Genomic DNA, 15,677 nt, shown 5'->3' with positions numbered 1-15,677 from the left:
ATTAAGCTATGTTTTAGATGTTCTTTTATCTAATATTACTGAATTCATAACCACATTATTTCGATATTAAAATTTTACAACCTGAAAATGATTTTAGCTAACCACTTGAAGGATAAGAAGAGTTTCCGGTAGACCGGAAGCACATGATATTTGTTGTCAGTTTTGGTTTTCTTTCTGCAAACAAAGACTGGAAGAGGTGGTTCTATGCCATTGAGCAGAAGAAGATGATGCATTCAATTTTGTGAATTGATTCTCGGTATTACTGGGTAAATATGTTTTCAAAGATGTAAAGAAATCACAAATGCCTTTAAAATACTGTTCACTACATTCTTGTATAGCACATTATGCAAATAAGCAAACAGCTGTCATAGGTGGATCTATAGGAATGTAAAATATTGATTGATGAAATCAAAACTAATTTCCTCTCATTTATAGTGTTAGTCACAGTGTTATATCAGCATTAGTTTGAAATTAACGATGTGAGGATTAATGTAGCATTGATTCTGTCAGAAACATGGAATAAATAACTGTCACTTCATTCCAAATCACTATGTTCATTACAGAAACATTTCAACATTTTAACAGGTATACCAAATTCAAATGACCTGGTATCTGAAACACTATAACTTAAATAGTAAATACCAATGATATGTCAAAATGAGCAACAACAATAAAAGACAATAACCCATTATTTACAATTTTAAGACCTGGAATTAACCAAAGACAAAAAAAAATCACCATTATTGTAACGGAATAATCTCAAGGGATTTTTTGCTGTAGATTTATGATAGAAATCAGAGATGGTTGGGAGGAGAAGTTCAACAGGGAACAAAAGGTCTCCCATAGCTGCAGAACCAGCTCTTGCCAGCAGACCAAAGAGAAATATTTCACCCAAAACCTATGTACGTATTTAATGGTCTTACACAGTAAATCTTGAGGTAATGCTTTCAGATAAGTATACCAGCTGTACCAGTAGTGTGCAGAAAGACTTTATTTAAAATGGCCAAGTTTCTTGACAAGTAAATGACAAGTTTGCATGAACTATTAGATATCCATACCTGGTTGGTATGTAATGCATGTTTGACAGGTGGTTTTTTATTAAAAATACAGTACCAAAAAACATAATCTAAAGCAGAGAGTCTGCATGAGTCTAGAATATTAATGTTTTTTATCTGGCACCATTGCAAGAAATATTTTTTATACCATAATTATTGGTTATGAAGTTCATTGGAGGATAGATCAATCATTGAGAAGTAATAATCACCATGTCATTAGACCTTGGTGAATGTAAGAGCTATATGTTATTAAATCTTTTTATTACTTGATATCTAAGGTCAGCAACCAGATAGAGAAACTTTTAATGAGTTAATGTTAATGATATTTATATGTATTGTAAGATTATTGAATTACCTGTTTCCTTTCACCTTGTAAAATTAGGATATCACCGCTGGATTGTCTTGGAAAGAAGAACGAGAACTAAAGAAAGCACTGTATGCATCATTACAAGAATCAAAGAGACCTTCAACCCCCAGACCAGGAAATGATACGCCAACTGAATCAGACAATCCTGACAATGCAAGATTTAGACCAATCAAAATTAAGAAGACATTGTCCAGGAGGACCAGAAGTTCCAGTTCGAGTGCACCCTCTACCCCCGTGACAACCTGTCAGTCAGTGAGCTGTGTGGATGAAACGAGTCAGGAGTCAACCATGTCATCAGTCACTAGTGTATCAACTCTTGACTCAAAGAAGTAAGTTGTATCTTAAACATGTTAAGTAAAACGCCGCCATTTGTGGCATAATGACTGCAGTTTATATCATTTATATTACAAAATTTACATCATAACACAATAGATGGTTTTTCAATGTATTGTTTTCTAAAGGAAACAGGAATTTGGAACTAATGTTTACACCATGTATAGAATAAAGTTGTTTCATTGAATAGCCTTTTTTTTAAATATTGGTTGATAACCAGGAATGAAAATTCACATAAAGGTACCAAAAGTGATTAATGATTAAGTGTCAAGAGAGGATGCATTTCAGCACATATACCTAAATGCTTCAATGATTTGATCACAATCTAGAACTAAGGTCCGTGCTCAGAGGAAGTTTGCTATGAACCAGCCAAACAACATTCAGACCAATTCCAGTACAAGTGTCCCATGCACAGAAACAGGTGTCACATCAACGTCGAAGACCGGCGAGAAGACGTCTTCTACTATTGTTTTCCCAAAGAGAGCAAAGACAGAAGATTTTCTGACCTTTCTTTGTCTCAGAGGTACAAGATGTCAATCAGATTTAATCAACTTTCTAGTTTTAAATACTTTTGTTCACCTTTATTTAAACACTAGAGAAACATCCACCAATTTTATTTACCCTTAGAGTAAACAAAAATGTACCCTTGTTAAAAAGGCTTGTAAATTGATCATTTACACTAGAAAACTGTTTTGAATTTTAACAGTAATTGCAAGCCGCAACTAGCAAAAGAGATATATATGGTGAATTGGAAAAACATAAAACAAATGAACACTTCCTGGTGACCTCATCATAATTATTGTAACCAGTCATGATTATATTCTGGTTTTTTTACAGGTACACCTCTTTTGCCCCCTCATTTGGACTTTTTTAACTACAGTCGCTATGACAACAGTCTGACCAATGGCCGTAATGGTAGAGACACTTCTCCCTCGTCCTCCTCCACCAGCCTCAGTAATGTGACGGAGGATCACACGTTTACACCGGTCAGTGTTTGTGTAGTACCAGTACAACGTATTACAATTAATTCTTGTATGTACATGTTATAAATCGATTGTTCCCCTCACTGTGGAGAATGTGAATGATTTCAAATTGCAATATGTAGGGATGACAATTTGTTGGGATAATAACTCATTAAGTGTTACATTTTCATTATCAATGCAGAAATTAGATTTTGATATAATTTTCATGTTCACTTTTTGCATATATATACTGAATCTAACTGTTCATTCTCTTAGTATTCAGTAAATTCAATATAACTTTAGGTAAATAAGTTCACCACTCCATGTAAGAAGGCTGCCCGGGCCAGTGCTGGCACCCCTGAGACTTGTCGTGGACTGGCAGGAGTGAAGCGGATGGACAAGTCTCCAAAAACCAAGTCCCCGCTGGCCCGCCGAGGAAGGCCAGCTAGATCCCTGAACATCACACCAGTAAAAGTGTCACCCTCCAAAGAAAGATTGCCAGCCAAAGTGCTCAACACTAGGCTCGAAAAAAGAGGGCTCGGAAAGGCAAGGCTGGCCTCCAAACGGAAAGCAGTGGCCACCCTTACCCATCGAGCATCACCTGCCAAACTCAAAGCCCACCCCACAGAGGAACAACAGAATGAGCGTGATAAGGTAACAGATGGTGTAGGGTGTCGTGACTCAGTAGTATGTAGTGTGCATGGTAGAATTGGGGATGGCACAAGTAAGTGTGTGGAATGTTCACCCGTGTATAGTTCTCACATAGATGCTTCTCTCGCCAGCTTCTGTATGTCTAACCATCTGCTTCCTCTTGTTCCCTCCAACCTCTCCCTACTCCACAAGGAACACATCAATCCTCAGCTGTACCCTGCCTGGCAGGGAGATATTGTGGGTAGGAAAAAAGAAAATCCCTCACAAATACTTACTGATCACAACCAAGAGACTTTGCCATCAGAAGCTATTCAGGATGACCAAATAACAAGGGATTCCATGTTGTATGCCAATATGCTACATGATAAGAAAAAAAGTTGTGAAATGATGGCAACTCCCCTTTCTGCTGATGATGTTCAGTTTGCCATATCTGCTGTTCAGGATTGGAAGACAGAAGCAGAGGACCAACAAGACATTTGTGTCACGAATCCACCACTATTGTCAGCAAATCAGATAGAAGTGTTGGCTTATAAGGTACCCACAATCATGGAAGAACAAGTAGCATTTGCTGAAGAGAAGTTACTAGAAGCCAGCCTTGGTACCAGAGGACAAGTTTGTCCTCAGGAGGAAAATTCCCCTCTGCTGATACAGACAGATAACACAGCAGACTTGGTTCAACATAAAGAGCAGCAACTCAAGGATGCTGAAAACCAAAACAGCTTACCAGCATTAACTGAAATGTTTATTCCAGAAAACCAAGACAATTATCAGTCAACAACAGCTCTCCCTATGACGGAAGCAAACACGACAGGAAAAGTTGTTGAGTCCTATTCCTCTCCTCTTGGGGACAGGTTTTTATTGAATCCAGAGTCAAATTTATGTGAAGTTTATCGAGACCAGTTGTATGATACACAGAAGTGTCAAAAACCATCAGAGCAGATACATGAGCTGAATTCAGAGATAGTTACAATAAAGGCGGCAAATGCTAATAGCAATATTCAAGGTGACAGTGTTTTCCTAAGTCAACAATCTACAAACACATGTATCAGTAATTTCAATTCACCTCGCACTAAAAATCTTATTGATTATGGTGAATATGATACTCCCCTGGACTTAAGTTTACCAAAAGAATCAAACCATAAATCACAATCTTTAGAGCAAGGATCAGAGCTTGTTGTCCAAGAGTTAAATAACAATATCAGTGTGTGCGATCTAGATGTTACTCGCATTACACTAAATTCTGGAAATGTTCCTCAATTTCTCAAAAAAGGCACCACCACAATAAAGGTAGAAGATGACAAAATAATCATCAAACACCAGTCTAACCGAGAGCCTAATGACGAAGGTTGTACTGAGGGCCAGGGTGTCAACCTGAAGGTCATGAACAAGTGTGTGGATAAAAGAAAGGTCAAGGTCATCGTGCCATGTTCTATCATTATTGGGAATTCTTCCCCGAAAGTGTCTGTCATAAACAGCAACAACTATGCTGCCATACAAGAACTGCCTTCACCACAATTTAGAAGAAGCAGTGAAGATCAGACAATTTCACTTGGTCAGTACTCGGACATTGCAAACCAGATTAAACAGGAGGTAACAGAAGAGCCTGAGCAGATGGAACCACTCACAACTGGGAGTTTGACCTTAAAGAAACCTTCAAGGACAAAATTAGATGCCATACAGCTGGGTAGTAATGTCTTTTCTCGTCCTTCAGAGAGGCCGCGGTTTGTCTGGAAGAGTAGCAAATTACCAGTCTTTGATATCATGCAGTCTTCTGGAGAGACAAACCTGTTCTCAAAATCTAAGACACAGCGATTTACTGATAGTTCCAAGGAAGAATCCCCCATTGGCTCTCCAAAACAATTAATGCCTGATCTACTACAGAATCTCAGTAGCAGTCAGAGCTCTAGAAGTAAGAGGTGGAAGAGATCTCCATCCACTGCCATAACTACAATTTCTAGCAGTCAGTACTACAGTACTTACGCCAGCAAGCCATTTCTTCTGCCCGAGCAGGTCCAAAAGACAACAACAAACAATAGAATTGGTTATCCATTAGATGATGAGAAAAATAACATTGATATTCCATCAAACGAGAAGACATTTGGAGCAGAGTTTACCTTTAGAGTTGATAGTTATAAGGAATGTCTGAGCAGCATGACCCAGGCTGATTATAGTAGTCAGGCTGAATACAATAGTAATCCATCTTCTACCCGGCAGTGGCCTCCAACTGGGTTGAAACAGTGCATGCATCCCGAGATTCCTGACCAGAACAACAATACCCAGGACACAGAAGAAAATGGAGAATCATCAGAGGAGGATAGAGAGGAGGATAAGGAGTATTTACGGATACACAAACATAACTCTTCCTCTTCACAGCCAATCAGTTCCATTGAAAACAACCAAATTCCTGAGTTAGGAATTCTACAAAATCCAACAGAGGAACTTAGTTGTAGTATACAGAACATATCTAATCAGCCTTTTGATGAGAATCAGAATATTTCTAAACATGATGAATACACTACAGGAGGAACATTGTCAGAGAACAGATCTAGCTCTGTTCCAAAAACAAACAGTCAATTTAAAAAGAAGCTGTTCCCTTTACCTCCAACTATTATGTCTTCATGGTATTACTAATGCGTAGTCTTGAATGTGTGTACACATGCTTCATTTCTAGTCAGTGCTAACACTTTATCACCCCTTGATTAACCATCCTTTTAGGAAATGCATTATAAATGTGTGAATCTCGAACTGTGTTATCTTCATTGGTCACTATTGTATGCAGTGTATTTTGTACTCAAGATGTAAATTTTATTTGCATTATCAGAGAAAATTTTGCAAGGTTTGTAATAATCATGTTGAGCAAATATTTCTTATCACAAACCAGTCTGTTCATGGCTTGATTTGTATAAAACATTTTAAAAAATGTTGCCACAAACCACTTTATCCCTAGTCAATTGCAAAAAAAAAATTGTTCTGAAAAATAGGTCTTTTAGTAAAAGCAACAAAATAATATAGAAATTATTATAGAATAAAGGGTTATCACTAGCCAGACAAATCATTTTCAATTAATGTTTAATCATCCAAATGAAATCTGAATCATGTAATGAAATATTTTTTAGAATTTAATTTTAAACAATGAAATGTGTTGTTTGACTGGTTAAAAATCAAGTTACAAATAAGATGATATGGATTAAAGAATTAATAGCTGAATTACAATATCTAATAATTTGAAATAAGGATAACTTTTCAGAACATTATATGTTTCTCTCTATTCTATATGCATGCTAAAATTAACTTTAAAAATAGTACCACCCACTTGTACATAGATGTATCAGAGTATATTACATGTAGATAGGCCTATGTGTAACTGTGTACTGGAGAAAATTTCCTTAGAATATAATATTAATACTTTGCATGGATGCTTATACATATTGTGTGTCATGTTTGTTTGTTGTTACCATTTATTATAGAGTTTCTTATTCATTTTAAGAATTTAATGTGCAAGTTACAGTGCTTTTTCCTCAAATAAAGGATATTTTTGCTAAAAGTATTATTTTGTGATTTAAAACAAATTTTGTGTTGTTTAAAGTTTTAACTATTTTAAACAGATTTTTCATTATTATTACATAGCCATCTAAATCAGTGCCTAAATTGACCCAAGATATCCCAAAGAAACGACCAATGAAGTCGAAACTCAAGAAATCAGCAATGACACCGAACGATTTCATTGCAATGCGGTTACCAAGGAGACAAGCTAAACAGAATGCCCTCAAGTTTTACATGGAGGATTTGGAAGATGTCGAAGACCGTTCCAACTCTGACGATGAAGTCACCTTCCCTCACAAACGAAAATTTGAAGAAATAATGTCAGAATCTAATAACCTCCCTTTAAAAAGTTCTCGATTAAGAAAAATAAATAAAAATGCTCTTAAATCAGTAACTCATGGTAGACAATTATTACAAAATAGGTTATCGTTTCATAAAAACTTTGTAAGCTCTGAGAGAAGGAGTACGAGATCTTGCAGTAAGTCTAGTGATTCCAATGATAGTACTGATCTAAAGAAAAAAGTCTCACAGGATCTTGCTATTAAAAGTGTTAAAAACGATAGCGATAAAAGCCATACAAATGTCCGTCCTGTTCGTCAGCAGCGAGTTACCAGATTGTCAGAGTCCAGCACTCATCCAAATTCAGATACGCCACAAGAACAACCAAAGACAAGAAAAAATAGCAGTAAGTCTGTGTGTGTGACAAGGTGGTATGGGTCACCTGTAGATATTAATGTGGATAAAAGTCTCTCTTTAATGTTATTAAGATAGTCATTATTTAGAATGTTTTCAAAAATACTCTGGTGTTTTATTTTTAGGAGCTGTTTTCATTTAAATAATTATTTACTACCACTGAATAATTTCATGTTTACTTATTTGCTTGCTGTATTCTTGATGTAGTTGGGGGAAGGACCCTAAGACTGCGAGACCCAGAGAGCCCAGTGAAGTCCCTGCGGTCTGAAGCCCAGCTGTCACCCCGCGAAGTCTCCACCAGCCTGACAGAGATACCCACGTTTTATCCAACAGAGGAGGAGTTTCAGCGCCCCCTACATTATATACAAAGCATTGCTCCCCGGGCTGAGCCCTTTGGAATGTGTAAAATTATCCCTCCTTCTAGTTGGAAGGTACATGTACTTCTGTTTGTGCAGTAAAAAAAAACTCTGCTTTAGGACCTAAGTGAGATTGTGACTCTGCTTAACTGTTGATCATTTCTTTGAATTTTCCTCCATATGTAATTTTATCTGTTTTATGTCACAGCTGGAAGGAAAGATCAGTGAAGATACCAGGTTTACATCACAGAAACAGTTCACCCACAAACTGTACAAAAGGTAGCTCTTTATGGTTAGGGGTCAGTTTGATTGAAATAGTCACAGCACAGATGTAAATTTATATGAATTGACAATTGGAGTCAGTGGTCCCAGAAGGGCATTACTGTTTCATATATAGAATACTAGTATTTGTACAATTTAGTAAAAGTGTGTAGAACTTAATTTTACATGTATCAACAAATTTATTTTGAAGATTTGGTCCAAATGTGGAGAAGTTAGAGTGTATCAGAAAACACATGGAGGTCTTAAATCCAGATGAACAGTTCCAGATTCCAGAGGTATCAGGAACAAAATTGTTTTTTAAAAAGTACTTATGTCAGTAATCTTGGTCTCTGTTTATGTTTTTGGATTATTTATCAGTTTATGTATGGAATATTTAATTATTTGTTTACGTCTTTGTTGTAGATTGGTGGTGTGGAGCTGGACATTTGTGATCTGGATAGAACCATCCAGGAGTGTGGGGGAATGAGGCACGAGGTGGAGAAGAAGAAATGGGCCCGGGTGGCGGACACCATGAATGTCCCAAAAATGGTAGGTTACATTGTTAAACTGTTCCTCAGGATAATCCTTCTAAACAAACATGTCACCTGGATTAAACCTTTCAGATTAAATTATCTCAGTTGTAATTTGTATCAGATGCTATTATGACAAAATCAGATGTTAGATACATTCAGTCATAACAAAAATACAATGAGAAATTGTTTGAGTGAGATGTAAAATATACCAGGTACATACACATGTACATGTAGAGATCTACATGTCTTTCAATCCAATTAGGAAAGTGAAATTAGATTCTTTGATTTGCTTTCCTGGTACTGTACTTGTACTTACCATAGATCACAACTCCAAAACTGAAGCAAACTTATGATTTCAATTGTCTTAAAAGAAGATACTGTGATTCCTTATTAAAGGTGAAGAAATAATATCCGTGTAAAATCACAAGAAGCAGCTCTCACGGAGTAATCTCACTTTTTTTCAGACAGTTTTGAACTATTTGAAATTATATAACAAAAAATTAGTGCTTTCAATTTAATATATTTGTGATTTGATACAAAAATTGGAGTCATGGAATAAAGTACTCTTGTAAAATAAGGAATTTACAATAAGTAGGGTTTTCATGTCAGTTGATCTGACCTAATTAGAAAATAAAAGGACTTAATTTAATCTTTGAATTTTACATGACCATCAATATGTTACAGGCACAGGACCGCGGTACTAAGCTGTACGATGCTTACTGTAAATTTCTGCTGTCCTACAATGACTTGAATGCAGAAGAAAAATCAAAACTTCAGAGCCAGGTCAAGGCTGAAAGAATGAAGGTCAAGAGGGAAGACCAGGAGGAGGACTGTATCATCAAGGTAACAGACACATGGCGTTGTGTATGATGATGGCGTTTTATACTTGTATTGGAATACACATTTATTTTTATTATACTTTCATGTTAAATACTGAAATCTGATTGGTTTAGATGCAGTTGATAATCCGTTCTATTACCCTCGGCATTAGCAACACACTAGGCAACGGGTAACACAACGAATCGTTACATGCGCATAAATTATGCACGTACGATTCGCCTAGAATTCACGTCATTCATAAAAGAAAAGTTTTTTTTAAAATTAAGGCATTCAGTATAATAAAATAAATAGTGCCTGTTTAGGACGATAAGAGTTGAAATTGACACCCCTCGAAAACCATTCTCAACCTCTGCTTTGCGTTAGTTGACAATGGTTTTCTCGGGGTGTCAATTTCAACTCTTACCCTCCTAAACAGGCACTATTATATACCGACGCGAAGCGGAGGTTGACAATGGTTTTCTCGGGGTGTCAATTTCAACAGGCACGATTTATATAGTGTAACATTATGACTTTGGTAATTCAGGGAAAGAACATGTCACTGGGGCGGTTTATACAGATGGCCAGAAACACAGCTTCCCACCACCAGAGGGAGCTCTCTTTGTCCACAGAGGAAACGGAGGTAGGGAGGTCAAATTAAAGCATGTATTTATTAAGCTTTTGGTTGCATATCATTACTTATAAATGAATCCAATATTGATTGAACAGTATTTATTGTCAAGCTGGGGAGTAATTGGAATATGAAATGATGTCGCACTCATCAAACACCAGATGAATACTTTTGATGTGTTATTTACAGAAACAGTTTTGGGAGATAGTCCGCAATAGAAGCAGACATGTAGCTATACATGGTGGCCATGTTGATACCAAAACTCAAACCTGTAGTCTGTTCCCAGTCAAAAAAGAGAACCAGTATTCAAGGTGAGGGCCAGCGAATTGCACCACTGCTTACATGTTCTTCAGATAAACTCAATTATTGCCATCAATGTGATAATTAAAGACAGCCAGATAAGGTTTCAGCAGAATTGTTGATTTCTAAATTCTAATAAAGGAAAATTCCAAATCAACTCTTCACATTAATATTTACACTTGTAGGCATCCCTGGAATTTGAATCTCCTCCCACAACATCCTCTATCTCTGCTGAAGTACCTAGGACCTGTACCTGGTATGTCAGGGTTCTTATTCGAGCACTTGTTTCAAGTCAGGCTTGTTCTATTAGCACAGCAATAGGTTCAATGGTTTATTGACATCACACTGTAGGCATACAGTCAAAATGAAATCAAATCACAGAAAAAAGAGTTTTATAACATAAAGGCTATAACATGCAAGACAATGTTATAAAATATAGAACTATACTGGGTATGACATGTCTACTGTATGTACTAATACAATATTACAAATCTAGCACGCTCTATTAGGTTATAGATATCTAGCAGCTGTTCAAGAATATATTTCTTTGTTAAGATATATTTTTGATAGACTGTTAAGATATATATTTTTGATAGACTGTGTGTGTATCATGAACACTCGTAAGAATTTGATCCCTACATGTATGTTTACTACAGGAGTAACGGTCCCCACTCTACATGTGGGCATGCTCTTCACTGCCTCCTGTTGGTCCACCGACATCCATCATTTACCCTACGTCCAGTATCTACACGGCGAGGCTGATATTGTGTGGTGAGATACCCCAGACATTCACTTAGTTTCTAGAGCTGTTTCCTATTCATCAGGTGACATGTACATGATTAATTGATTATCCTTACTTAATGCTGGCGTGAATGTCTTGCTGCAGGTATTCTGTCCCATCTCAAGAAGAGGCCAAGTTTAAATCTGTGATGAAGGAACTCATTCCTACCCTAGTCAGCAATTCACCACGGTGGCTCAAAGAGGACACGGCCATGGTTAGTGACAAGTAATTGAAGTTGAAAGTGGCCATTAAAATTCTGATTTATATACAGTACTGATACATGTTTTTATGCTTAATTGTCATTCTCCAAAAATTTCAGAGAATGCTCCAATTAATAGTACCGTACCTCCACTCCTTGCCTCCTTCCACTGAGTTACTCTTACATCATTTAATATTGTATCAGTAATTGCCGTCAACATTTGTTGTATCTTTCTGTCAACAGGTGCCCCCTGAGATCCTCCTACAGAAGGGTGTACACTTAAGCCGCTGTGTGCAGTCGCCCCACCAGTTTGTGGTGGTCTTTCCCCAGTCCTACACAGCCACCATCAGCTGTGGGTACACACTCGCCGAGTCCGCTCACTTTGCCACCAAGGACTGGATTCAACTCGGCCTTAAAACTGCTACGGTAGGATATCTCACAGAAATAGACAAACATATTTATCAGTGCTGGAATGCAGAGAATTCACATATGGTAAAATACAAAGAGTTCTCTGAAAGAAGGGAAAGTATGTTATGTACTTGAATGAACATTGTCAGTGAAGGATATCATGGAAGAGGAGTAGAGGGAGCATACAATGTTCATAACGAAAATACAGCACATTTGAATATGGAATTTAACAAGTTACTTTGTGCTATTTCTGTACATATCTGATCAATATTTTATCTTAATAAAGTAAAAATGTTCAAAAGAATATATATGATTCAACAGTCTCTGGAATATTTCAGACTCTGCAGATGTGTAAGGAGCCTGAATTATTCTCCATGGATGAACTGATTTGTCAAATAATGGAGGACACCACGGCATCATCTGATCTTCTCAGGACCATCATTCCTTACTATGAACAAATTCTGTAAGTTTTGAACTGAAACAACAGTCCAAAAGTTTTAGTTATTGGTTATTTTGTGTTACAATAAAGCAGTTTCTTCAATGATTCTTTTTTCCCTTTGGTATAACATTATTCCTGTCACCATATACTTGTACAAATCTATCCATTATAGACCCCTTCACAGTAAATATGGTAGTGCTCTCTTGCAGAGCAAATTGATAAGTTTTGGCTACTTGGTAATTTAAAGTATTGTACATATAAATTACTTAGATTAAACAATTGACGTTACCTTACAATTCACCAAACTATGTCATTTTGACTTGCTAAAGAGCAGAACAGCAGTTACCATGAAGGGGTCTATTAAGAATAAATCTCTACCTGTAAGAGAATTTAAAATTCAACATTCATAAGCATCAGATTTATTTTATATGCAAAAATCTTGACTGATATATACTCAATGACAGTATATGTTCAATGCAGTCATTTCAAAATTTCATTGTTTCAAATCTTATTTTCATTTCAGACAGAGAGAGTTGTCACACAGGAGGATGCTCAGTGACCTTGGAGTGACCTTGGGAAGGAGGATGGCAACACCCACCCACACTCGTCTGAGTCAGTCAGCCTCCCGGCGAGCCTCCTTAGACTCAGAGGAGGTCACAACCCGGTGTGAAGTCACCAAGAAAATCTGTTATCTCTCACTGGTAAGTACAAAAAATCTATTATCCCTCACTGGTTAGTACAACAAATCTATTATCTCTCACTGGTAAATCAAAAAATTTGTTACCTCTCACTGATAAGTACAAAAAATATGTTACCTCTCACTGGTAAGTCAAAAATTCTGTTAACTCTTGCTAGTAAGTACATAAACATCTTTTATCTCTCACTGATAAGTATAAAAAAAAACTCTTATCTCTTGCTGGGACGTACCAAAGAATTTGTTTGTTCTCACTGGTAGGTACGAAAAAAAATGTTAACTCTACTGGTAAGTAACCCCCCCCCATAAAAAAAAAACCCTGTAATTTCTCAATGGTACCAGTAAGTGGTTAACAGGAGTTGATATTTTGTTGTTGTTTTTTTCCAGAAGTGTTTATTTGTCATATTTACTTTTGTGGTTACATGTGTGTCCTGGTTCTGACTTTAACAGCTGATGAACTCAACCACTGATCAGACATACTGCTTGGAGCAAGGGGTGCTACAGGCACAGAAAAAGAAAAAGTCCAAGTTCTGTTTAATCTATCGGTACACAGAGGTTGGTATAAATACACCTGTCAGCTAGATCTTGGAGACATTTATTGTAGTGGTTAACCTATTTTTTTTTTCTCCAAAACTTTATTTTGTGAATAACAAGTTATGAGTTAGTTTGTAGCAACTACCAGTAATTACTAATTGTCATGATCAGGGCTATGATAATAATATTGAGTTGAGAAAATACACATTTAAAGATATATTCACTGAGAGAAATACAGGGAAATAATAAGGTTACAGAAAAGTGTACCTCCTGATAGTAAATAATGTAAGATCAGGATCGCCCAAACAGATGTAACTCTCCATCATGTTTTACTTTTAGGAGGAACTGAAAAAGATTATGGAGGATGCTAAAACCAGACTAACTGCTTTGTCACCTCCAGAGCCTGCTCCTGTGCAGAGGAGAAAATCACGAAAATCCGAGTCTTAAATGCTACAGAGATCTTATGACTTAATGCTTTTACACTGGAGAAAGTCATGAAAATCAGAATCTTAAATTATGACTTACCTAATTCTTTTACTGAGGATAATGTCAGGAAAGTCAGATTCTTCAATGTTTTGAGAATCTTATGACTGAATGCTTTTTCAAGGAATCGGAACTTTAAGTTTACAAATGCATTAGATTGAAATGAAGGCTATATCATAAACAGGATAATGGAACAAAACTGTTCCTTTTGCATGCTGTGTGTTTGTAGATACAGCTTCTGAAAGTAAGTGTTGTCTATGTTCTGTAGTTTGTAAACTATTGGTGGATTCTATGGCTGTGGATTTTAAATCTGCATTCGAGTGTCGAATACCATTTAAGTGGAGCCGTTTTCAGCGGAGAAATGAAAGTTTTTATATACCAGTAACTGGTACATATTTTTAAAAGCATTATTTACATGATCAAATTCATTGTACATTCATAACTGAAACCTTTGCTTTAAAAGCAATTTTTTACTCCTTTATACTTGCACCCTGAATTTTCTACCATTTTATGTATATATATTGCCTTAAAGATGAAATCTTTTTTTATATATGAATAATACATGTGTATCTACTGTTTAGTGTATTTTATCCATTGTAAACCAGTACCATACATTATTTAATGAATGAATGAGCATGCTATATATTAATGTAGAAATGTTTTGTATTTTTTCATTTCATGAGTTGTTTGTTTCATCTAAATCTTAAGTACAGCAAAACCTTCTTGTAACAAGTTTTATTTTATATTATGCACACTGACAACAAACAGTCAAGACCCATATCATTCTGTCAATTAATATTCTTGCAATTCACTCTCAGAATGGAATCTTCCCTTGATTGCAGATATTCTCTGCAGGAAAAAGTGTCTGGCATGATTTTTATGCAATATCTTTTTCTTTGAAAATGATGTGAAAACCATGCAAATTTCACATTATATGAAATATATTTGAGCCACTCTTGCCTACTTAGCAAGTAATTTTCAGTGTTCAGAGAGGCTCAATGTTATGAACACCAATGGTCACTTATTTGTATACTTTTATATGATTTTTTGTGCATCTTTAAAATACTGCTTCTGGGGAATCAAATTCCTTATAAAAATGATTTTATTCATCCAGAACAGTGAAGGGGCACTCTAGCAGAACAGAAGCCAAAAATCCAAACACCTTTTCTACCATGTGAATTGAAATGGTTTTCAACATATATGTAAATTAATGTAAAATTAGTAGAATATAAAGTTCATTTTTGTTACCAGGGTAATACAGATGAATTGGTTGAAAACAAGAAAATCGGTATTGATAAGACTACACTTTTTATATTAAAAAATTATGTACAATTTCACAAATATGTTTTTAATAGCAAGTGCCCCCAACAGTAACTGCATTCTCTCCAAAGTGCAATGTTGTCAATGTGATAATGTCAACAAATAAAATGCTGCTAGCAAAATTGTCTGGGTTTGTTGTGATTGTAGATTTAAAGTCTTGATACTAAGAGGCACACACTTTAGAATGACCTAACAAGAAACCTTATACCCTCCTTGTCATTGTTTTAAAAAGGGACATAGACACACATTGTGGGATCTCAACCATTTGACAGAAATCACCTTTGACTTGATTTAAGGAATCATTATCATTTACCAGGT

The 15,677-nt window shown here is 36.1% G+C and overlaps 1 protein-coding gene across 2 annotated transcripts; it reads left to right on the top strand.

The window, feature by feature from the left end:
* Positions 1–140: 140 nt before the first annotated feature.
* On the top strand, positions 141–15,481 carry LOC128190320 (protein Jumonji-like). 2 transcript variants are annotated; one of them, XM_052862336.1, is made up of 22 exons: positions 141–266; positions 781–902; positions 1,438–1,751; positions 2,085–2,278; positions 2,593–2,741; positions 3,021–3,371; positions 6,996–7,596; positions 7,812–8,035; positions 8,169–8,239; positions 8,433–8,517; positions 8,645–8,770; positions 9,439–9,597; positions 10,118–10,213; positions 10,391–10,512; positions 10,687–10,757; positions 11,158–11,272; positions 11,388–11,496; positions 11,725–11,907; positions 12,228–12,352; positions 12,852–13,029; positions 13,473–13,577; positions 13,896–15,481. In XM_052862336.1, the coding sequence occupies exons 2-22, from the start codon at positions 801–803 to the stop codon at positions 14,001–14,003; spliced, it is 3,588 nt and encodes a 1,195-aa protein (XP_052718296.1). In that variant the 5' UTR covers positions 141–266; positions 781–800; the 3' UTR covers positions 14,004–15,481. The 2 variants fall into 2 exon arrangements, with proteins under 2 accessions (XP_052718296.1, XP_052718297.1); XM_052862337.1 differs by lacking the exon at positions 6,996–7,596 and adding an exon at positions 6,165–6,166 and having other exon boundaries at positions 3,021–5,701.
* Positions 15,482–15,677: the final 196 nt, after the last annotated feature.

Source organism: Crassostrea angulata, chromosome 6 (assembly GCF_025612915.1).
Source record: "Crassostrea angulata isolate pt1a10 chromosome 6, ASM2561291v2, whole genome shotgun sequence".
Taxonomy (NCBI): domain Eukaryota; kingdom Metazoa; phylum Mollusca; class Bivalvia; order Ostreida; family Ostreidae; genus Magallana; species Magallana angulata.
This window is presented reverse-complemented; position numbering and strand designations above follow the sequence as displayed.